We start from the raw sequence: 23,099 nt of genomic DNA on the forward strand, positions 1-23,099 counted from the left end.
TAAATGTGAATTTTTAATGCCAAACGATTATTCCATTTTAGACTTTTTTAATTTAATAATTTTAATTTTTTATAGAATTTTATATTGATAAAATAACTTTTCTTGTAACTTTGTTGACATTGCAAAGTATGGCACACTAAGACATTTTCACCAATTGAAAAATAACCTTTTTTTTAATTTAACAATTACTGGGAAAAAGCTGCATCAACCATGAAGGGCCTCAAAAACATCTGTGTATGATCGTAATGAACTTGGATTACGAAAACGAAGAAATTCCAGAAAAACTTGAATAAATAATGCATATCTTTTAAAAAACCAACCATTTCATAAAAGGAATAAAAAAAAAGTTTTTTTTGGCTTTGTAAACATTATCTAGGTTTGTTTAATGATTTTTTTCCAAAACCTTCTAGCATTTTTTCTGATCAAAAGTGCTGTGACATTCAAGAAGTACCGAAAGAAAATTACACAAAATCATTTTTTTTAAATCATCCATTTTATTTCATCTAACTTTCATATATAAGTATGTGTATTGTATGTGGATTTGTTTTGTTTTTTATTTGTTTAATTAATTACACGATTTGCAGTTACTTCTTGTTTTACAAAACTGGAGAAAAAATGAGAAAAACGATGAGAGGCAGTGGACTGGGGGTTACATTTGAGGTCCTGACATATGAATGCATATATTGAATTGATTGAAAATGGGATTTGGTATGTACATTTTTACAGGAAGGAAAGTACAATATAAAAAAAAAAAGGATTTAATTTAATAGGCAAAAAAAATTGTCTTAAACCATAAAAAGCCTTGTTCAGAATGGACAACTAAATTAAATCACATTTAGCATATTTTAAAAATGTTGCAAGTCGTTGCAGCTCTTCTTACGCGCTAATGTCTTGTGTTGTTTGCTTTTATATTTTTTAATAAATTAATATTTACACTAAAAAAAATGAGAGATTATATGTTATTGTATATATATAGATTAATTACGTGTGCTTCTTAGGTGTATGAAAAAAAATGTTTTGCTGGCTTTAATTTTAGGTTTTTTTGTTTCCATTTTAGTTATGAATGTAATGTGTTTAATTTATATATGATTTCTACACTGGGTTGCGTATTTGTATGTCAAAGCACAGCAACCCGGTGTAAAAAGCTCATTTCATTTCTGCTCGAAATAATGTTCATTGCATTTAGCCTGTATTTGTATATATATTTATATTTATCGTTGTCCTTAGAACAACACATCGATGTACATGTTTCATCTGGGTCCGTGGTGGGCCTGCTCCTGCTTGACTTTCAAGAGGAGCTGCTCCTGCAGACGCACCTCCTCGTCGTGGTCGTCGCAAATGTCTATTTCGGGATCTGCGTCTGCGTCCCCTTCGTTGTCGTTGTTGTGATCGTTATCCACGGGCTCCACCTCCTCCTCCACCTCGCAGTCCTTGTCCAGTTCCATGTCCTCGATGTCGTCCTGCTCCTCCTCCGCCTCGGACTCGGCAATGGTCACGGATGCGGATGCGGATGCTGATGCTGATGCGGATGCGTTGGCCACTGCCACTGCTGCGGCGGCTGCTGCGTTCCGGGCATTTGCTGCGGCCGCAACAGCTGCTGCGGCTGCTGCCGCGGCCACCGCCGCCTCAGCGTATCCCGCTGCATTGTGGTGGTGCATGTGGTGCACCTGGTGGTGCTGGTGGTGGTGGTTGTGCTGCTGCTGCTGTTGCTGCTGCTGCTGCTGCAGTTGCTGCAGGTGATGCAGGTGCTGCTGCTGATTGTAGGGATGGTGGGCAGGTGGCCCAGCCGCTGATCCTGCTGCGGATCCTTGCTGCTGCTGCAAGGAAACCTCTGCGCCATGCAAATGGTGCTGTTGCTGCTGCTGTTGCTGCTGCTGCTGCTGCTGCTGCTGGTGGTGCAACAGCATGTGGGCGTGCGCCTGCGCCTGGGCGTGCACATGGGCGTGGTGGTGGTGCCCCTTCTGGTGGTGATGGTGCCCATGCCCGTGCCCCTTGGAGCCCGCCGCCGGCGGTGGGGCATCGAATAGCAGCCGCGAGATCGAGAAACTGGAGATCGGCGAGTTGTGGGTGCTGCCGGCGGAGTAGCTGGTGTTCGTGTCATCGGAAGTGGGGGTCTCGCGGTCGCTTTCGTCGCTCTTCAGCAGCTCGGCGGCCTCCAGCGACTTCTTGTGCATGCCGAGCAGCCAGGGGGCCACCGACTCGTCCTCCTTGGCCGACTTGATGATGGTCTCCGGCAAGGGCAGCGAGTGCCTCACCATTGCCCCGTACAGTCCGTACTCGGCCATTTTGGTGCTGTGGCCCCAGCACTTCTCCGTTTTCCGCCACTTGGCCCGTCGATTCTGGTACCACACCTGCAGGATCAACGAGGAAAACGAGGAAAAGGGTTTCCCCAAATTAGTGACTTATTTTTGCACGCAGCTCGGATAACTTATCAACAACTATTTCTGGCCCTGCAACTTAATATGCAATTATAATGTAAAAGTAAGTCAATTAGAAGAGCAATTTTTACCTAACCCCAAAAGCCGCTCAAGGTTAATTCAACTGATTTTCATTCTTAAGTTCTGGCTTACATATTGGATAAGAATAAAATTTACTGTCAAAAAAAAAAACGGTTTTTATTGCAGTAAAAATAGTTTTGGCCAATATTTTGGAGAAGAATAAAATTTACTGTCCAAATATAAATTCGGCTTTTTTTTCAAATAATATAAATGATTATATTTAATTATAAAAATATTTATTACGGGTGATTCGTAAGTGTAAGAAAAAAAATGTTTTACTTTATATATTTTTAGTTCAGATTTAAAAAAACTATTAAAATATTTTCTGGTATCATAAAATGACTACATCACTTGGTAATCAATATTATTAACAACTTGCTAAATAACTCACTGCAGTTCAAGTTGAACTGCAAATTAATTAAGAAATTATTTGCGCCACCGACAATATTTTTCAGGGATTATCATCAAATCCTGCGATTGTTCAGTGCTGCACACAAAGGCGTCGGCAAAAATCAGGACAATAGCGACCGAAAAACTAATTAATTTACCGGGGGTCTGACTTCGCCCTTTTCCGCCCGCCCCCTTTGACAAGAACACTTGTCACGCATCCCCCGGCTTTTCAAGTACTTATTAGTAACAACATTAGTATTAACATTAAACATTAACAAGAAATGCTGCCAGCCGACAACATTAAACGGTCAATTTTCAATTTTCGCAGACAAGATTGCGGCGGCCCCGGTTTTCCCCTTTTTCCCCTTGGGACAACTTAATCTTCTGTTGTGAAAAGTTCAAGTTTTCCCAGGGTTGCGCTGACGTAGCGACATGTGCCGCAATTCTCCAAGGACCGAATCGCTTTAAATTCCCCGCCACGCGGCTTCGTCCTGTTTTTATTTCTTTTTTTTTTTTTGTTAGATTTTTTTGTTATTTCATTTCAGTCGGTGTGATGTCAACATTTGCATTTACAGTTGTTTGCCTTGTTTATTGTTGCACTTGAGCGGCAGCACGAAAAAAGCAAAGCGAAAACATGGCAAATTAAATCTGCTTGAGTTGACAACACTTAACACCCCCTCGAATCCTCCGCCCTCGGATATTTGTATCTGTATCTGTATCTATAATGCCCAAGGTTCGGGGGTGCGACTCTTCTGGGCGGACAAACTCAATCAGTGTCGCTAATGCCATGATAAATGACTTTTTAAAATGCGCCTAAAAAACAGCTCTGTTATGGAACGCTGCTGCCAAGTTTTGGCTTTTGAAGTACTGGCACTCTTTAAGAATAGTATTGCTCATATTTAATAAATTTGTAATTTAATCATTTAAAGCTAACATTGATTAGATTTTGATAAAAAAGGAAAACAGTAGTATTTCTTAGTTTTAAAACTATTTAATATACATTTAAAATTCAATTCCACATTTTTAGCTAAATTTCGGATATTTGTTTAAACTTACAAAAAATAACATCTTATTTCAAATTGTAATTTTTTTTCTGTAAAACCCAAAATATATATTGCTTAAAATTAATAAAAAAGACAACAAAATTTAAACGATTATGTTTTGAGCTAGCTGTTTAAAAAATTATTAATAAGGCTTAATCGTTGGCACAAAACGAATCAATTTTACTTTTTATAAACTAAAAATACTTTTCAAGTGAAAAAGCCTTGTTTATCGAGATAATTAGAAAAAGTTATAATTTTGTTTTCAAATATGTTTTTACATTTAGTTTTCTAAAATTTGTAGACCAAAAGGAAACAGTACCCTTTAATTTCCTAAGCGTATTTAAATTTGTGTTTTTTGTAAGGGACTGTTGCCAAATGCGGAGAGAAAAGAGTGAGTAAACAATTTTTTAAATGCTTCTGTTGCACAGCCATAACCTCTTTTGTTTAAATGTTAATTACATAATTATGCATAATCATTTTTAATTTCATTTTTTCTCTGGGCTGTGTGTGTGTTAATATTAACAGCTCATTAAAAGCGCAGGAGAAAAGAAACGCTGAAGTGAATAATTAATGCAAGGAGCAACAAAATTATGCAAAACAAAAAAATAAGTACAGATGTTGCAATTCGTAATTCGCACTTGGCAATTGCTAGTGAGCTAGCTCTTAAGTTTTATGGCAGTATTAAACATGCATTTTTATACGTATTACTGCTTTGATTTTATGTAAGCATTTAAATTTAATATTTGCAGGATTAGATACAAGATTACAATTTCACAGCAATTAAAAGTTGTAAAATAACTACAGCAGTATAGAAGTATTTGAAAAGGGACTCGCTTTGCCAGCAAAGGAGAACAACTATTTTTTCAAGGAAAATGTTTTTGCACATTCGAAATAAATGTGGATTACTATTTTCATAACATATTTTCAAATATTGAGTGGTGTTATCTAACCTTTGCTATATCACTTACAAACTAAAAAGGATAACCGGAAATTTTTTGAAACAAGTGGCTTTGAACACTGATTATCCTTTGTTTTTATATAAAATCTGCCGAATCCTTTTGTTTCTTGATTTTTGAGCTCAAAAATCTCGATATTTCGCTTGAAGCACACTTAAGGTTTTCAAAAGTAGGAAACTCTTGCTCTTTTTTTTTTCTTTGAAGTGCAAGTGTCGTTTCTTTTGTTTTTTGAAAAATTACAAACTGAAAGTGGCAATTTTGTAGCATTTTGTTTGTGACGAATTGGAACAATTTGAACATGCGGTGGAGTGCAATTAGATTTCTTTGCATTTAATGCACTTTTCATTGTTTTAAGTCGCGATTGTTTTTTTTCTTGAATGGACCGCTCATTGTTTTTGCGTTAACTATGCGCTGCTAATATGTGTGCATACATGTGTGTCGAAATAAGCAAAAAAAAAAAAGGATAGTAAACAGCAAAGGAGAAGAGCAAAAGAAATTGCAAAATTGGCAGACAATGCAACTTCCAGCTTCGCCATTGTAGAACCCTCAACAGGCGACTTAAAAAAATTCTAATTGCAAAAATTAAAAATGTTTTATAGTCGTAATTTACTTATCCAACTGTTTGTAAAAACACTTCAAAAAGTTTCTAGAAGTCTACTTAAATACTGTGATGATGAAAAAATTGAAAAACAGCCCAAATAGCACAAACAAAGACATTTTTTTGTTGATCAAGTTTTTTTAAGGAAGTCTATGGAATGGCTTTATTGTGATCGTGACGCCTTTGTCGCCTGGACGTTGACTTTTGGCAGTGGCAACATTTTGGCAACTTCCAAGAGCCAAAAAGCACTTCCAAAAAGCCAACAAGTGTGAATGAGAGAGCACGCTGTTCCAGAGCGCGAGGAAGAGAGATAGAAATGCAAAACATGTTTGGCCATGTTTCTTTTTCTTCGTTGCGAGGGGAAATAATATGCAAAAAAAAGAGGGGAAGACTTGCTGAAAAACTCATACAATACGAGAATTGCACGCAAAATGGAATGCAATTAAAAACGGCAGGCAAAAAACGCATAAAATGAGAGAGAAAGAAAGAACCTTTAATGGTGGCGTCGATATTTTCCGTTGTTTTTTTGCGAATTTGCATGGCTGCCACTTCCCTTGTCCCACTTCCTCTTGCGCCCATTTCCTCTTCCCCTTCGTTCTACCATTCTTATAGTGCTGCTAATGATTGCCTCTCCTCCTCGCATCCTCCTTCCTCCTCTCTCCTTTGCCCATTACTTTTCTATAGCTGTGCGCCATATTTGCACTTAATTGAAGTGTATTTGCATGTGTGTGCGAGTGTTTTGGTTTTATATTTACTGCAGCTCTTCTCCTTTTTCATTCTGACGTCGCTTTTTTTTGTTGTTGTTGCTGTTGCTTCTTTATGCCTTTCAGCCAATTGTGCTTGTTAATTTGATTTTCGCACACAAATGCAAAAAACAGGATGCACTCACACACACGCCATCTTGCGGCTTTTCAAGTGCTTAATGGAATAACGGGAGTGACGAAAAGTGGGAAACCCCGCAAAATGGTTGATTGTTAAGAGAAAGTCCCCAAATAAAAAGGGTGTCACTAAAGTTCTTAATCGCCTAATGATTTTAAGCTAACCTGATAAAATTAATAACTTTGTAATACAACATTTACTTGAACAGTTATTTATGTTGATAGAGTTAATTAACTAATGTTGTAGATACAAATTGGCGAGTATTTCTGTAAGAGTTAATTTTTGTATTAGCTATTTGTGATTGAAACACTCTCGAAATTGGATTGTATTATGTCACTTTATGCTTGTTCAATTTTGACTTATTTATCTCTTGTTTAAGTTTTTCAAATTGACAAAGAGCTAATTTTTATAACTTATTAAAGTTAGTATCACCCTCCAAACTAGATGATATTGTGGCACTCTATGCTGTTTTAATTTTGACTTATTTATCCCTTGTTTTGAGGCTTTTCAGTCGCATTCGTTTCAGTTTCTATTGCCGCTGCCGACGTCTTTAAAAAATGTATTTTGCAATTTTGAAGCTCGCACCTCACGAGCTCTTGTATCGAATTTTTGTGGACTTTTGGAGTGTCGGCGAGTGCCGCCTGCCACGTTTTCTTACTTCATTCCGTTTCCGTTTTTGTTTCGCTACTTGGACGTTGCAATTGCGATTGTGTGCACTCGTAATTACGTAATCAGCAAGGCCTCATTACGTGTGGCAACACTTGCCAAGTGCCATTTGCACTCCCCATTTTCAAATTTCTTTTATGGGGGACCGCGAAACACTCCCCTCGAATCGAAGCAGTCTTTGATTACAATCCTTGCGAGTCCCGTATAAAAAAGCCATAAAAAATGGCCATAAAATGGCAGCGGAAAACCGCGCATCCTCAGTCCGATTCTGCAGTGCTACGTGATAGCCCCAGTCCGCCCATGAAAATAAAACCACAACACAGCAGCCCACAATGGTGGATCCTTGATTTACTCAGTATCAGTCAAAAAAAGCAAACTCGAAATAGAATGTTAAGTTTTTGCTTTAAAACTTTCATAGAGATAATTGAAATATCATATAATATGGGTCTGAGAACAATGATTTCAAAGCTGATTTTGTTATACTGCTTACTAAAATAGAAATAATAAATAATAATTCTCAGATTTTAAAATTTTTAGATATTCAAAAAAGTGTCCGATGATATCATAAGTGCAATAATCTACTAAGCAATAGCCTAAAATATTCCTAAAAGCTAGTCAGAAGTGGACTCTCTAAAATTAACTTTAAATCAATCCTGTCCTTGGCAATACTCTTCTCTTTAAAACCGAAGGTGTTAAATATAAATATATATTCCATAGGTATTTTGTTATAAGTGCTTTGCTCACCTGAATGCGATCCTCGGCCAGTCCGGTTTTCATGGACAGCAGCTCCCGGGCACTGACGTCCGGATAGTGGGCCTCCTTGAAGGCCTTCTCCAGCTCCTCCAGCTGGCTGCTGGTGAAGATCGTCCTGCCGTGGCGCCTCTTGTTCTTCTTCTTGCCACCGGGTCCGGTGCCGCCAGGACCCACCAGGACATCGCCGCCATGGGCGGCCAGCAGACTGTTGGGATTGCCTCCAGCCCCGCCGGCCGCTCCCAGAAACGCCTCGGCGTGATGGGCGTGGGCTGCATGGGCGGCGTGGGCGACATGGGCGTGAACATGGGCATGGCCGTGGGCGTGGGCGTGTGCCTGCGCGTGGGCGTGGTGGGCATGATGGGCGGCGGCGGCGGCAGCGGCATGATGATGAGCGGCGGCCGCAGCAGCCGCTGCATGTTGGTGGGCGGCCAGAGCGGCCGAGTGATGCGGACCAGCGGGCGAAGAGCGGTTGCCGGCAGAGTTTCCAACAGAGTTGCCGCCGGATGTGGCGGAGCTGCTACCGGAAGTTCCCCCCGATCCAGATGTACCCCCGCCAGATCCACCATTGCTGGTCGTTGGCGAGCCCAAATGTCCCAGGCCATTGGAGGTCTGGTTAGCTCCCGATCCCGATCCCGATCCTGATCCTCCAGAACCTCCAGATCCCGAGCCCCCGGATCCGTTGCCCGAAGAACTGCTATTTTTGCTGGGCGACTGCTCATCGCCACTGGCATTGGCCAAGCTGCTGGCATACTCCTGACCACGTGCGGCAGCTTGTTCTGCGAAAAAAGGGGAAAAAAAGGGAAAGAGATCAAGATTAGTTACTGACAGAGGCGTGGGCAATGTTTTGTTTTCAGGGGTTGGTCATCAGGTTTATTTAAGGCAAACAAACCAATAAAACTAATGATAATGATCTAATGATTTTGTATTTTTAAATACGTTTAAATTAAGAAACGCTTTTAAAGGCTTAAGAATTTGTTTATAATAATTCGTATAATATGCTCAACAAACAAATCAACAAAACTCGCAGTCCTAAAAATATATTAAGGTATGAAAACGCGTTGTTGTTTTAAGAACTTGTTAATTAAATGCAAAAATATTTATTTAACTTAGTAAAAAGGTTTTTCTTTTTATGATTTTGTACTTTAAATTACGTTTAAGTAAAAAAACAACTTATATAAATTGTAGTTAGTAAAATCATATTTCTAAGCCAACTTGCGACCCCTTTCCAAACGCCACTGTCTGCCTAAATTCCTGGCGCTTGCTAAACACATGTCGTAGGATGTTGCCCCCGATGCCGAAGAGCAACAAAGCCTGGCCCAAAACCAAAACCAACACCAAAACCCAATCCCTGTGGCAAATCCCATTTCCTTTAAATGGCAGACAATGGCGAGCAGATATTCGAGAAGTTGATTTTTCGCACACGATAAAGCGGCAGCTGGAAAATCGCTCCATGGCCCATTCAACTCGATGTGTCGCGCAGATTTTGACAAGTTGCCTGGATTTTTATTCAAATGTCAGCGAAGCGAAGGGTTAAATGTGCTTGTGTTTGCGTTTGCACCTTCCCAGAAAACGGAATCGAGAAAATAGCAACACACACACCCTCAGATGGCAAATATTTTCTTTGGCTACCATGGCTCCTTGAAGAGGAAAGCGAAGGAAGCGGACGAAAGGACGAAAGGACGAAAGGAAGAGGTCGTCGGTTTCGTGTGCCGGCTTTGTTTTGACAATTAGGGTGTTAGGGTGTTAAGTGGTTTAGCCCTTTTTTCGGTCTCAAATTAAACGGGAATCGGCTTAGGCGTGTTGCACAGGGCGTTCTATTGTGATTGCCAAAAAGAGCCGATCCACAAGAATAATAATAATGACAAAAGCGATGAGGATAATGATGATGATGATGATGAGGTTGACGAACACGAATGTCTCACTTTTCATTGTTGGATTTCCAGCCAGTTAATTTGACCAATCTATTATTATCTCTTACAAATAGTTTGATTTTGATTTTGGATTTTGAATCTTCCATTTAAACAAAAATAATATTAATAAGAACCGCTTTGTTTTGCAAATTATATATGCTTTATAAATTTCCTTAACAAATACAAATGCATTTGGTTACAACTGCCTAAAATTAAGTAACAATTGTCTGATAACTTATAATCATAAAACTAAAACTGCCCAAGTGTTCAACAAATTAGGCACATGTTAACGAACTAATTTGGACCTTAATTTACCACCCAATGGATCCTATTCAGTTCCCTATAAATATACACACAGATCTTTGGGCGGTGCTTTTATTGCCTGGCTACTTTGGTGGCACAATTAGACACACATCAATTAGCAATTAGCTGGTCAGCGAACGACAGCTGACCAGCCCTCCACTATATGCCCTCTATACATATCGAAGCCAAAGTCAGACCCTCGCAAAAATGCTTTAAAAGCACTCGCACACTTATAAATAGCCATAATAATGGTACATATATATATATATAAATATATATATACAATACATTTAAGAGAGAGGGCGATGAGTGGTCAGCCACTTTGGCCAGCTATCGATGTCGTCTACACTGTGAAAAATAAAAAGGCTTCGGCGGTTAGGAAAAGATTGTTTTGAATTAAGAAGAAAGTGTGAAATTTGATTTTATTTTAAATTTGTAGATATTTAGATCTATCTTTTGTTTGCAATATCGAATTGAGGTCACCTATTTTCTGCCAGTGTGGAGCTTGGTCTGGTCCAGCTCACTTATTTTCCGTTGAGTTCTGTTCGGTTCGTCAACTAATTTAATTTGCTGCTCGGGTAAGTCAATCGGGGCATGAGTTGCTTGATTTTCTGTTTTCTGTCATGCGATATTTTGCGCCCCCCACTTTTCCGTTTGCCATTTTCCTTATCCATTTTCGTTCCCATTTCGCCGAGTTTTCCTGAATCGTTTTCCGCCTAAATTAATTTGATATGTACTCGTAGTTCTTTCTCCGGTTTTTGTGGTTCAGGGGATTTTGCGGAAAGTGGGGGTGAAATATATACGGCCGTGTCCTTTGTGTCCTGGCCCTTGGACGTGGATACTTTCCGGTTCCTTTGTGCCTCGATTAATTGTTCAATTAAGCAATATTTTGATCGAATGGCTTTTGTTTTGTGCGGCATTCCATGAATTTCATCAACTGCCTAGCGAAGCGGTCACGATTAATATGCCAATTTGTTGTTGGATTTTATAGGGTTCGGGCGTTAGTTAAATAGCTAGCTGTCTATAGTTTATATTTGGACATTATTTTTAAATATATAAATAATCAAAATATTAGGATTCATTGCTTTATAAATCTTAAAGATTAACTTGTGTATTAATTAACTTAATCAACATAAATAACCTCTTTTTTTTGAAGCACTGCATAAACTAGAATTCATAAATAAAAATGTTCCCAACAGTGTTAAACTAGTAAAAAAATTAGTACATTTTATTTTCGTAGTCAAACATATATTATATATTTCTAACGCAAATATTTGTAATTTTCCAATGTAGCGTTGCATATTGTCCAAAAAACATATAAATATATTATTTTTTCTTTTGTTTAATTTTCGGCTTGCCTTAGCTATCTTTATATATAGTTTACGTTTGTGTCTGTAAATTTGTTTTCTTTTTGTTGCAATTTTCAAGTAACCTATCCCATCGAGCGAGTGAAATTTATGGACTCCCCGGGAACTCCTCCTGATAAATGGCAGCCGTCCAAGTAGCAGATCCTGCAAAAAGGACCCCCCGCCATCGTCCACAGACGAAATGTAAAATTACCAATAAAGTCAAATTGAAATTGCCAGACATATTAATAAAAGCCCACCAACCACCGCCATTGAGAGCACCACCGTTTGGCATTGGCATCTATGCCTGTCTTGGGCCTCTTCCCAACTTGATAACACTGGAAAAAACGGGGATAACTTATATCATAGGCGTTATATTTAAATTCCAAGAGATTACAATATCATCAAAATTTGTGTGTAATTATATTTAGAATGTTATAAAGGCTTCAAAGATGAGATTAACATTACCAAATAAATTACATTTTGTAATTTGTATGTGCTTTAGTATAACATCATCTATAAACTAATGAAAATATCTATAAAGTAATGCTGCTTACTTGAAACTAACCTTATAAAACATTCTAAAAACACCTGAACTATCTCCTTAGCATACTTAATTTTCTTACTGTTAAGTATGATAAGAAAGGTATTTTTTTAAGTGTATCATTGCGTAGTAGCTGTGCGATTGAGTGGATGGGCCGCACGGGTGCCACCAGGCGTTGTAAATAGTAGATGAAGCCCAAGGAAACCGACGCCCCCCTTACAAACGATTTAAATTTCCCTCTTCTCTTCCTTTTCTTTCTGCTTTTAATTTTATTTTCGCTGTAGAGAAGAGGAAAAAAAAGAGAAAAATTTCTGTTGACAGGAAATACACTCGAAATTGGCAATTTTGCATTTACGTTAATAATACTCAAGCGTATTTACTACTTACACTTTTACAAGGAGAGGAGGTTGTCTAGGCGAAAAATGGGTTGGTTTTTTTTTTGCTGTTTTTTCTATGTGTTTTTTTTTGTTTTTTTTTTCTGGTCCCCAAAAAGAAAAACGCATTTATTTGCGTCAAGGCAACATTGCCCCATTGGGTGGTGCTGCTAGCTGCTTTTCTGGGGGTTGGCTTTTCTCGTCTGGGGCGAATTGCGAGGGCTAAGTATAGCTGAGCCAATATGACGCGCAATTATTTGTAATGGAGACGTAAATAAGTTGAAGAAGCAAAGTGGCAAAAGAAAAATGGCAAGGCAAGTGGGCTGATGTGCTGGTGGGTGGGTGGTTTGCTGCTGCCTGCTTTTCACCCAACTTGTTAGTTGTTACACAACGAGAGACTTGCTTTTTGTTTTGGGGTTGCTTTTTCGGCTTGTCTCCCACTTTTCTGGGTGGTTGTTCGTCGCCACGGGGGAAAGACAATATTCGGGGGTTTTAGGGGGTTTCTCACTACCGTTTAATGGGGGTTTTTTGAGTTTTTATTTAGAGGAGAGGGGTGCAAAAGTGTGGGTGGCTGGACGTCCCGCAGTTAGCTCGTTAACTCGATTTGCGCTAGCATTTCGCTTTGTTGCTATTCCTATTGCCCTCGCTGTTGTAATAAATACGAAAAGGCGTTGTTTTTCCAAGATGGCGGACCTCCCTGTGTGTGTGTGTGTTTGTGTGTGTGACCGTGTGTGCGTGTGTGGGAGCGGCACAGACAGAGAAAGAGAGTTTCCACTTTAAGTTTATATAATAGAATAAAAACAATTTGCATGGCGACAGAAAACGCAGCTGTGCGTTAGGCCATTCATTAGGCATTAGGATTGCAAACAATTTACATGATATTCAATTGTTTTTAGACAAATAATTAAAGTTTTCTTTACTTAATAACGTGAAAATAAATTACGTTAGGTCCCCTAGCTATCAGTCTTTAATTTAATATTTTAACGTTGAGTGCTTATAATTTTCAACTAGTGTTTGCGGACAGATGGCAGCAGATATATTATGTGGCGACACCATCTTTCTTGGAACTAGTCTAATGAAGCCGGATCGATGTCCCGTTAACGTATGTAGTATTTTTAGATACTTATTAATTTAATTAGTTATTGAGACTTTAATTCAAGTTTGTGTGTCTGTTTGTGCTTGAAGTGCCTTGCAGAGGACGTTTGGCGAAACTTGGAAATGACACCAGGACCCTATAAGGTATGTTCCATTTTTAAAATAACGTAATTAAATTAATTATTAAAGCAATCCAGTTTTAAAGTGCACCTTAAGGTTTGTAAAATATATTTTAAAAATTTATTTTTTCCTTTTAGCCGGATTATACTTCAACAAGCTACAAGTAACCTTGGGTGCATGTCAAAACCCAAAAGTAACACAAAGTTGGCATCACAAATTTTTGAAATGCAGACGGGACCGTTTGTTTTAAATAAAATTACAATATTGAAAAATAAGTAAGAATAAGGCATTATCTGTAAGCCGTCGTACTTGGCTGCCACTGCAATATAGATCGGCGAAGAGCAACGAACTTTTTTGGACAGTAATCTTTCGCTTAACTATACTCCAGAACGCACTGCATCAATGACGATCTTTTAAAATAACAAAAGTATGTTAGAGTGTGTGTTTTTTCACTTTAAGAAGTATATATTCTTGATCAGAGTCAAATTTAGCCAATAATTTCAATGCAAATTAAAAAAAAAATATATATATATAATATGTTTAATAGTGTTTCATGAATTTATATGTTCTCGTGTATTCTTAGTTTTCGCAGAACTCCTTGTTCTGGTTGAAACTCAGACAAACTCAGAAACAACAGCAAGAAACACTAAGGGAAAAGCAACAATCAGACAATGACAATTTAAGGGAAAAGCAGTGGAAAGTAGAAAATGGGGTGTTTTGGGGCCGCGGGCATTTCCCCGTTTTGGTTTTGTGTTACGCTTATTTTCCAATTTTGCTGGTGTTTTTTTTTTATTCGCAGATTTGCAGCCATTGATTTTCCGAGCTGTGCTTAAATTTGCTTACTCGCCTTGAAAACCCCGCCTCCAAATTTTGCGCCACCCCACCCAACCACTTGACGCATTGTTGTTGTGTATTGTATTTCGATTTTCAAGCTGATTTTCTGCCTTTTTTCCTTGTTGTTTAGCCGTGTTTTCCTTCATTTTTTCTTCTACAGTTTTTTTTTATATTTTTGTTGTTTGTTTGAAAGCTTTCCGTTTCTGGTTTTCCATCCATTCGGCAGCGGAGCAGTGAAGCTTGAATGAAATAATTGGGTAGTTAGTGCGATTTTCCTTTCCTTTCGCAGGCCCCTTGAAAAACGCTTCTGCCGACTCGCTTTGCATTATTCCGCCTTTAATTTATTTATACGCCCGACACTTGAGTGAGGTAGGGGCTTTTCTTAACTTTTTTCCGCCGTTTTTCTCTGGCGCTGCTGCGCACAAACCATTTCTCCCCAATCCCCCCCCCCCCCCCCCCCCCGTATTTTCACCTTATAATTAGACATTATTTCGCGTTCAGTTGGGTTCTGTAGTTGGCGAAGTGGGCGTGGCTCAAATAGGTGGCTATTAGCTAATGAAATTCAGGCAGCAATGGCATATATCGAGTTACCAGCGATGTGGGGAAATTGTTCGGGGAATTGGGTTAGTGGACTCAAGCCGTGGACCTTGGAGTCGGAGTTTCGAAAATGTCGTTCTAGGTGATACTTCTGATAATTATCAGCTATAGCTTGTGCTTAAGTGCTCAAATGGCGCCTGAGGGGGACTGTTTGTTGCTTGCCAATGCTTACTAAATATATTGCCCTCAATTAAATATATATATTGCTTCAAATTATATCAGTAAATTAAAAAAATAAATTTCCAATTCTGTTTGGGTCTTTGTTGAGCCATTTTCACAACTTGTCCAGGCTGGGGCAATCAATAACAATAACTGTGTCGTCCGCAGTCAAATTATCGATAGAATTTGTGGAACAGCCCATTCCCCTAAGAATCAGAAACCAAGCCAAATTGTATGTTTCACTTTTGTAAAATTCATTTGGCCATAAAACGGGCAGTGCACAGTTAGGACCTGAGGACTTTTCGCCCCCCCCCAATTTGGGCCACCTCACAAATTGTCGGCCTGAACGTTGTTCCATTTAAATGGGCAACTAACTCGTAACCGGCAAACCGAACAGCCAAACGACCAACAACCCTTTTGTGGTCTGTCCATTTCGGCTGGCAACGTTTTACAACACTGTAAATGCTGTGCGGAAATAGCGGTAAATATAAAAACACACACACACAGGCAGCAGGGTGTTAAAATGCCTGTTTTGTGTGTGCTCAAATATTTATTAACCCATCAACACATGCGGAAGTTTTTCCGGCCGTTTCGTTACAAACACATATAACAACCGAAAACTTCAAGCCACCCCCTTTTTCACCTCTTTCCCCGTTTGCATATGTGTGTATTTGTATTTGTATGTTTTTCGGTGGTAACAAATTTGTGTAGCGTTGCAAATTGCTGTCAACAGGGAAATTAATAAAAAGTCAAACGCCTTTTAAAGGCGAAGCAACACGCACCCTCCCCTCCGAACACCCCCGCACCATCCAATGAAATGGGTGCTTGTGTGTTAAGATCGGCAAATAAAATAAGACCCTTAGCAGCTACACCAACTTTTGGGTTCTTTGCTTGGCCATAAAATGGATTAACACGTTTAATATTCAATTTGCGCACACGCAACGCTGTTAAAATACCGCAATGAGTGTGCGAAAGTGGCGCCCGACCAGGGACTCAAGTCCTAGTGAAGGTCTCTCTAGTTTTGGGCATTTTATTCGATTAACGGCAATTTAAGTGCCAAAATTTGTCGGGGTAATTGCAAATGATGATGGGAAATGAAATGAAGCATTGGGGCATTTCCTCTTCCTCTTTGTTTTTTTAAACCGTTGAGCTAGGGAAAGACATAAATTGGAAAAGTACTCATCGGATGATGTGAGTCACGGATTACAATTAGCATAATGGTGAGCCCTTATTTATTATTTTATTGTATTTAAGTGACTCTGTGAGAACATACTGTTAATCTTAATTTAAATTATTTAAGTAAGATTAAAGTACTCGCTAAGTGTGGCTCCTAAGTCAAATGTATTCTTCCCCGATTTTCATCGTCAGACTTCCCAACCATCTGTCCTTATTGCCTTACTGATTTTGGCAAATGCATCTCTACCACTGACTGGCTTAAAAATTGTTCATCATGTTCGTCTGCTGACCATCCATCTAATGCACTTTTTCCCCAATGCCACTTGGCCCCAAATGCTGAATGCTGTTTACCCTCTGGGGGCTTAACTGCAAAATCATGCAGAAAATGCTTGGGATTGGGATTCGGTTTGGATTTGGATTGGATTGGGCTTAAACTGGCGAACAAAGCCACTTAACTGATGCGCTGACTAGCCTTGTAGGTTTATATAGTTTTTGGCTGGTAGTTGGTAGTTGGCGGACTCCAATCTTCGGCTCCATCTCAGACCCTGAGAGCCAAAAGGCTGGAAAATCCGTATTTGTATCTGTATCTGTGTATCTGTGTCTGTGCAAGTTGTTTACACGCTGCTCTCGAGTGCTTCCTAGGAAAATGACGACGACTGCGACTGCGAGTGCAACTGCAGCCTGAAGTGGAGTGGCTGGCAGTGGTAGTGGTCCAGGTTGCATTTGGCTGATCATGCAGCTGGCTTAAAATTTGGACTGGACGGACGGGACGGGGTAGGACCGAGCGAGCTCCTTTCAATGCCTGCCACTTGTTGTCATCAATTTCTGGCTCTCTGTTTATCTGTTTATCCAGCGGGGCCACTTGCAGTTCGGTTGCACTTCGCTGGAAATAACATTTTGGGAAAAAACCCGAACCCGAAATATGAAAACCACGCGTATCATCCGTCCATATTTGTTTTCGTTTCGATTCGTTGAAACCCAAACTAGTGGTTTTCTAATTAAAAATTTATGAAGAAAATAATAGCTGCTCTTTTCGTTCTTGTTCCCATTCTCGTTTTCTCTTTCTTCTAGTTTTTTTTGAGCGACTCATTGTCACATAATTAACACTTGATATAGCATTTTGTGTACACTTTTTTTTTTTGGACATTTTCCCAGCAGTTTTCTTCTCTTATTTAGGGAAAATGTGCGAAAAACTATCGTATTTCCTTTGTCGGACGGGCAGGAAATGTGCAAGGATTTGTATCGGAAGTGCGTCCTTGCGGGGCACAATAATATCGCAAAAATATCTTACCCCTCGTTCATTATGTTTCTGAAGAGCAAAGATTCATATCGCTTGTGCTGCTATTTTTTGTGGTCTTATTTTTTCTCGGTTTTTCTTTATTCCGTCTACTTTGTGGTAATTATTTTTTGGCTTTCGAAAATTGGTGCGATTGATTTACAGTCGGCGAGGTCACGCGTGACACGGAACCTTTTCCAAGAAAGATCACAAGAATTGCTTATTTTATGTATACTAATTACCTTAGGCATGATTGAAATTATAATTGGCTGATGACTGCTATTAAAGTAAAGCTTATCATTGTATAAAGAAATTTAGATAAAGTGTTTATCGAACTTTTACAATCGTTAACCGATATAAGTTAATTTGTTAATTACTCTCAAAGCCGCTTATCCGCTGTATTGTTTTTTTTTTGTCCTAAGGGAGATACCAATTAGCGAAACCAATTTGTCTGCAATTATTCGCCATTAAGACCAAAACCACTTTTCAGAGTGCAGGGAAAAATTGCTCATGACTAAGGCGGCAACAAGACACCAACACAATGGCCAAGAAAAAGAGGCGCTGACAACCAAATGGCTCCCAGGGCGACTCAGCCAAATGTGTGAAGAAAAATAAAAATACAAAAAAAATTCAAGACAAATACGAAAGAAAAATAGTTTGCCTGTATTACACGAAGACAGCGATACGGACACAAGGACACAACATACGACAAGGATCTCTCGAGTAAATATTTATTAGAGCCAGAGCCAGAAAGCCGAGGTGAAAAGAGTGCTCCTCAATGGCCACTCAAATTAGGGCTAACAACGTGCAAGTAGCAATTTCGTCGGAGAAAAGAAAATTGAAAGGATGCTGCACAGCACCACACTCACACTCACACCCACACCCACACCCACACCCACTCCATTCTCGATTTTCCGATGTTCCAGCTGCGGTTAACCACTCGAGTCGATTTATTTTGTACACAATTTGCCTTGAAAACTAACGCCCCGTGTCCTGCAGATCCAGGATTCAGGATCCAGGACATTGTAGCCGGGAAAGGACACGGCCACGAACACGGCGTTTGTTGCCTTTTTTACAGCTCTCAAGGAGCCTCGGGGTCTCAACTTCTGCTGTTGTGCAAACAAAGTGCGAATGGACCTTCGGCAAATAGACCACGATGGGCATGACGGACAAGAACAAGTTGAAAAGGATGTGCCAGGATGCAGACAGAAAAATTGTGTGATTTGATCAAGCATTTGTACTTGAAAATCAGGTTTATGGATAATCAGAGAAACAACGATCACTTACGCTTTGATTCGTTTTCAATTCAGTTGACATAAATCATAACAATTCATTATATTTGTTGACTTAAAAGTTTGGATTTTAATTAACAATTTTAAAATTTTGTAAGTGACTTGAATCTTGCGATGTTATTAAATAAATTCTACCCTATTTAGGTTTTTTTTTAGCCTTATCGCTCAGTGCAGAGGTGAAACTAGAAGATAAAGACCACTTTAAAGTGGCTGGCAACAGCTTCCGGAAAGGTCAACAATGAGGGAATGACAATGACGGAATGACGAAACGACTGAAAGACAAACGAAGAAGTCGAACTGAAGAACCACACAAACGGAATGCCAAATAAACAGATGTAAAGTGTGAAAATTTAACAAGATAAGTGCGTGTAAGTCTCGCATACAATTATATCTGCGATGTGTGTGTGCAAAATGTGCGAAGAAGAGATAGCCGATTCCGGTGAAAATTGTGCGGGGCGTGGCCATTTCTCCGTGAAATGAAGTTCTGAGGCATAAGGTGGTAAAACATGTGCGAGAAAGGCACTTTTTCAATAATAATAGTACCGTAAAACGTCATAGCGTGTTAAAAATGCTTTAAAAATGTTTACTATATTTTGTGTATGCATATATATAACACCAAATATTCCCTTATAGATAAGATTGTTTAAGGAATGACATTAAATGTAGAAATTTAAACGGTTCCCGAATTTTATTTCCCATTTTGTGGTTAGTTCTAAATAAGTTACTTATTGATTTTCCTACAAATCTATACAACTTTTAATACTGGATTGAACTGTGCATAAATACTTGGAGCTTTAATCTCTTTTAATGAAGCGCCACTGGCTATCTCATTTTAATGGATGCTCGTGCCAACTGGAGTTTGCTAATTTCACTGAAAATTATGCGCTTAATTAGCGATACACACGCACACACTCACTCACACACAGAAAACGAAATCGTGCCTCGAGTGAAGTGTGTGTGAGATTTAACACTTTGCTGACAGGACGGCTGCCGCTCACTAACCGTCCCTGCCCCCTGCCTCCTGCCACGCCCCTACTTCTGTCCCTCCCTCATTCAGGGCGAACACTTGGAAAAATCACAGTGCCATTAAAGCAAATAAAATGCTTAATTCCTTTTTTGAATCAAAACGTGAGTTATCCAAAAGGGGATTTTCTTTATCATAATCAACAAATAATTTCATTCAAAGTATGTATAATAACTATTAAGTATAGTAAAAACTATTACAATAGGCTTGTTAATTTCAATGTTTTTAACAAATGTTCAAGTACCGAAAAGTTTCTTATAGGCAAAGCCAGGTAACTTTCGTATGCAACATCTTTTTTTTTTCTTTGTTAAACGTCTTTTTTTTGTAAGTGCATGAGTGTTATTAATAAGCTCGGACCCCCGTAACATCCCCTTGGCCGACAACCGCGCCCTTTGTCATGTGCTTAATCGTGTCGTTTCATTGTTTTAACTCCGATGAGGACGCAACTCAATTGCCAACCCCTTTGAGCTTATTAGTGCGCCTATGGTTGGGCAAGGGACGAAGGACCAAGTACGGAGCTCGGAGCACGGAGCACAATCCAGGAGACAGATGCGGTTGCCACTTGGCTGCACCCGTACAGCAGATGCAACAGAGTGCTCAACGCTATGTAGCTCCTTGCCCCCCGTACTCCTCCTAATTAGCCGCAACTCTTTGCTTTTATACCCCTATTCGAAGTAACTCACTGGCAAAGTGCAGGTGCAGAATATGTTTTTTTTGCTAGGTTCCTATCTACAATAAAGCCAGTTCAAAAGTATCCAAAGTCCTCTGCAAAAACACTCAGACTTGAATACAATAAAAGTTATATTTTAATGTTCACATTGGATTGGTTTTGATCCATTTCAAATGAACAATAACAGCTTACTGATAGCTAGAAAATTTCCTATTCAAATATAGGAGCAATTTGACGATAAGAATATAGGATAAGATTAACAATTTTAATATAATAACAAGGAAAAATAGTTGAGAAAAACATATATGTGAATATTTCCATTACAGTTGCCTTATTTTATAATTAAACTAGACAAGAATTAAACAATGTTCTTAGAACCGACAATAAATTCTAAAACAGTGGTTTGGAGAAAAGCCAATTATTAGAGTATTATTTTATTAAAAAGATATTTGTTGTCAAAATGACAGAGGGCAAAAGTGCCACATCTAAAACAAAACTTTATTGTTGGCTCTATTTTAATTTATTGGATTCGGGGTTATAAGCCAACGTAATAAAAAAAAAAAACAATTAATAGAACAAACTTAATTTTGTCAGACAATGCAAAAAAATGTCTTTACTTTAGTTATAATGACCTAATCATGGTCTTAACGATGAGTCTTCCAACTATATGTTTATGGAATAATAATCTAAACAATGACTTAAATACATGGCCTGCCATTTAGCCTTAATTAACTGTTGGGATAATTTTTCTGAAATATAGATGGTAATAATAAGGGCTATGTTTATGCCGGATATTAAGGAATTGTTTTCCTTTATTTAGGGAATTTAGTTTTCTGTGAGTAGAAAACTACACCTGAGGCGTTTGCTATTCCGGGCCATGGGCCACTTAACTCACCTGCAAACTGGGCGCCGAAGTGCTGCTGAAAGTGCCCCCGGAACTCGTGGGGCGTACTGAATCCGGGCGGCAGGAATCCCCGGAGATAGGCGGCCGCCGCCAAGGTGGTCATGTGGTGATGGTGGGCGGCCGCCGCGTTTCCCGGATCCGCTGCAGCGGCATATCCGGCGGCGGCATAGAAGTTGGCCGGATTGAAGACGGGCAGTTGGCAGTGGGCGGCGGCCGCCGCCGCAGCCGCTGCAGCCGCCGATAATCTGGAGACATCGGGCGATATCGAACGGGATTCCCTTAAGTTGTCTATAACCTGCTGCTGCTGTTGTTGCTGTTGCTGCTGCAGTTGTTGCTGCTGCTGCTGTTGTTGTTGCTGCTGTCCGGCGGTTAAAGAAGACCCATTAACGGGCGTACTTGCAGCCGGCGGGGGCGTGGCTGCCGGCGAGGGCGGCGCCTCTGTGGGCGTGGCACTGGCATTGTTGTTATTCTGTTGTTGGTAGGCGCCAAGTCCCAGAATCTCCTGAATGGCGAAGGGCGTTCGCATTTTGGTGGCCTGCATTTTTGCCGACGGTACTTTGCACTTTACTGTGTTACTGCGATTTGGAGTTCCTAGTTTTTGTCGTCAAAAGTTGGAGAATTCCCAAGTTTCTATTTATTGCACACTTTCATGGCAGCTGGCAAACACACGCACACACGGACACTGGAAAAAAAGTTCACTCACGCACTTAGGGTTTCTATATATATAAATATATATATATATATATTTTGGTATTATTGTGGTTTAGTTTTTTTGTATTTTAGAGTGTGTTTTGAGCGCTGGAGCGTTCGGTGCGGCGTTCGAAAACGAACTGAAATTGAAAAGCGAATTGCACGCCAGCAAAAGCGTCGCTTTTTGCGTCGCTGCCGACGTCGACGACGCTGCCGGCGTCTCTGCCCGCTCCCACACAAGCGGCAAAGCAAAAACAACTCGCAGCGCCATCTTTGCGGGCCAAAAGGGGATGGCAGTAGTTGCGCCATGTGGCCATCTCCCTCTCTCGTGCGCTATTCTCTTGGATACTTCCAATGCAGAGGGGTTATCGTCTATTCTTCTCGTTCTTCCGCACGTCAAACCCCTATTTCGCTCTCTTTTCGTCCTGGAAGTCGCTCACGTACACTGTAAACACTGTGTATGTGCCCGGTTTTGAAGTGTGCGTGTTAATTACACGCGATTTTATTTCGCTCCGAGTTTTTCGATTTTTCGATTTCAGTTTGTTTTGAGACGCCAATGATGCTATATGTCCTTATGTATAGATATATCTGTGTGCGAGTGAGAGAGTGCGTGTGCAATTGGAATTAACCCTATTTACGTTTTTTTCTTGTTTTTTGTTTGGTTAATAAATTAACTTAAATAAACCATATAAAGGCAAAGATTGGAAATATTTGCTTGCATTGATAATAAGCCGTATTATTTAAAAACCCCCTTTATAAAAATGGTTCACTCAAAAATTTCCCGCCAAAATTGCTGTTTCAAAAACTTTATCAGAGTTTTAATTTAAGTTTAGCTTTAATATCTTAACATTATTTAATTTCATTGGTATTCAATGATATTTTGAACAACCTACTTTGTAGTTCAACAGGTTCAAGGCTCAGTAGTTGTAATCTTTATAATCTTGATATTTTATTTTTATTATACTCTATGTTAACACTTTGTTAGAAATTTAAAAAATCGAC

The 23,099-nt window shown here is 39.5% G+C and overlaps 1 protein-coding gene across 1 annotated transcript; it reads right to left on the reverse strand.

The window, feature by feature from the left end:
* Positions 1-1,050: 1,050 nt before the first annotated feature.
* On the reverse strand, positions 1,051-22,194 carry LOC128265002 (hormone receptor 4). The gene is made up of 3 exons (XM_053000767.1): positions 21,399-22,194; positions 7,775-8,559; positions 1,051-2,351 (listed from the first exon to the last, which is right to left on the reverse strand). The coding sequence occupies exons 1-3, from the start codon at positions 21,946-21,948 to the stop codon at positions 1,251-1,253; spliced, it is 2,436 nt and encodes an 811-aa protein (XP_052856727.1). The 5' UTR covers positions 21,949-22,194; the 3' UTR covers positions 1,051-1,250.
* Positions 22,195-23,099: the final 905 nt, after the last annotated feature.

This window comes from Drosophila gunungcola, unplaced genomic scaffold (assembly GCF_025200985.1).
Source record: "Drosophila gunungcola strain Sukarami unplaced genomic scaffold, Dgunungcola_SK_2 000088F, whole genome shotgun sequence".
NCBI lineage: Eukaryota > Metazoa > Arthropoda > Insecta > Diptera > Drosophilidae > Drosophila > Drosophila gunungcola.

Coding starts and splice junctions, on each gene's coding strand:
- LOC128265002 (XM_053000767.1), bottom strand. CDS start 21,948: ATGCAGGCCACCAAAATGCGAACGCCCTTCGCCATTCAGGAGATTCTG. Junction 8,560..21,398: donor CTTCGGCGCCCAGTTTGCAG/GTGAGTTAAGTG, acceptor CTTTTTTCGCAG/AACAAGCTGCCGCACGTGGT. Junction 2,352..7,774: donor TGGCCGAGGATCGCATTCAG/GTGAGCAAAGCA, acceptor TTGATCCTGCAG/GTGTGGTACCAGAATCGACG.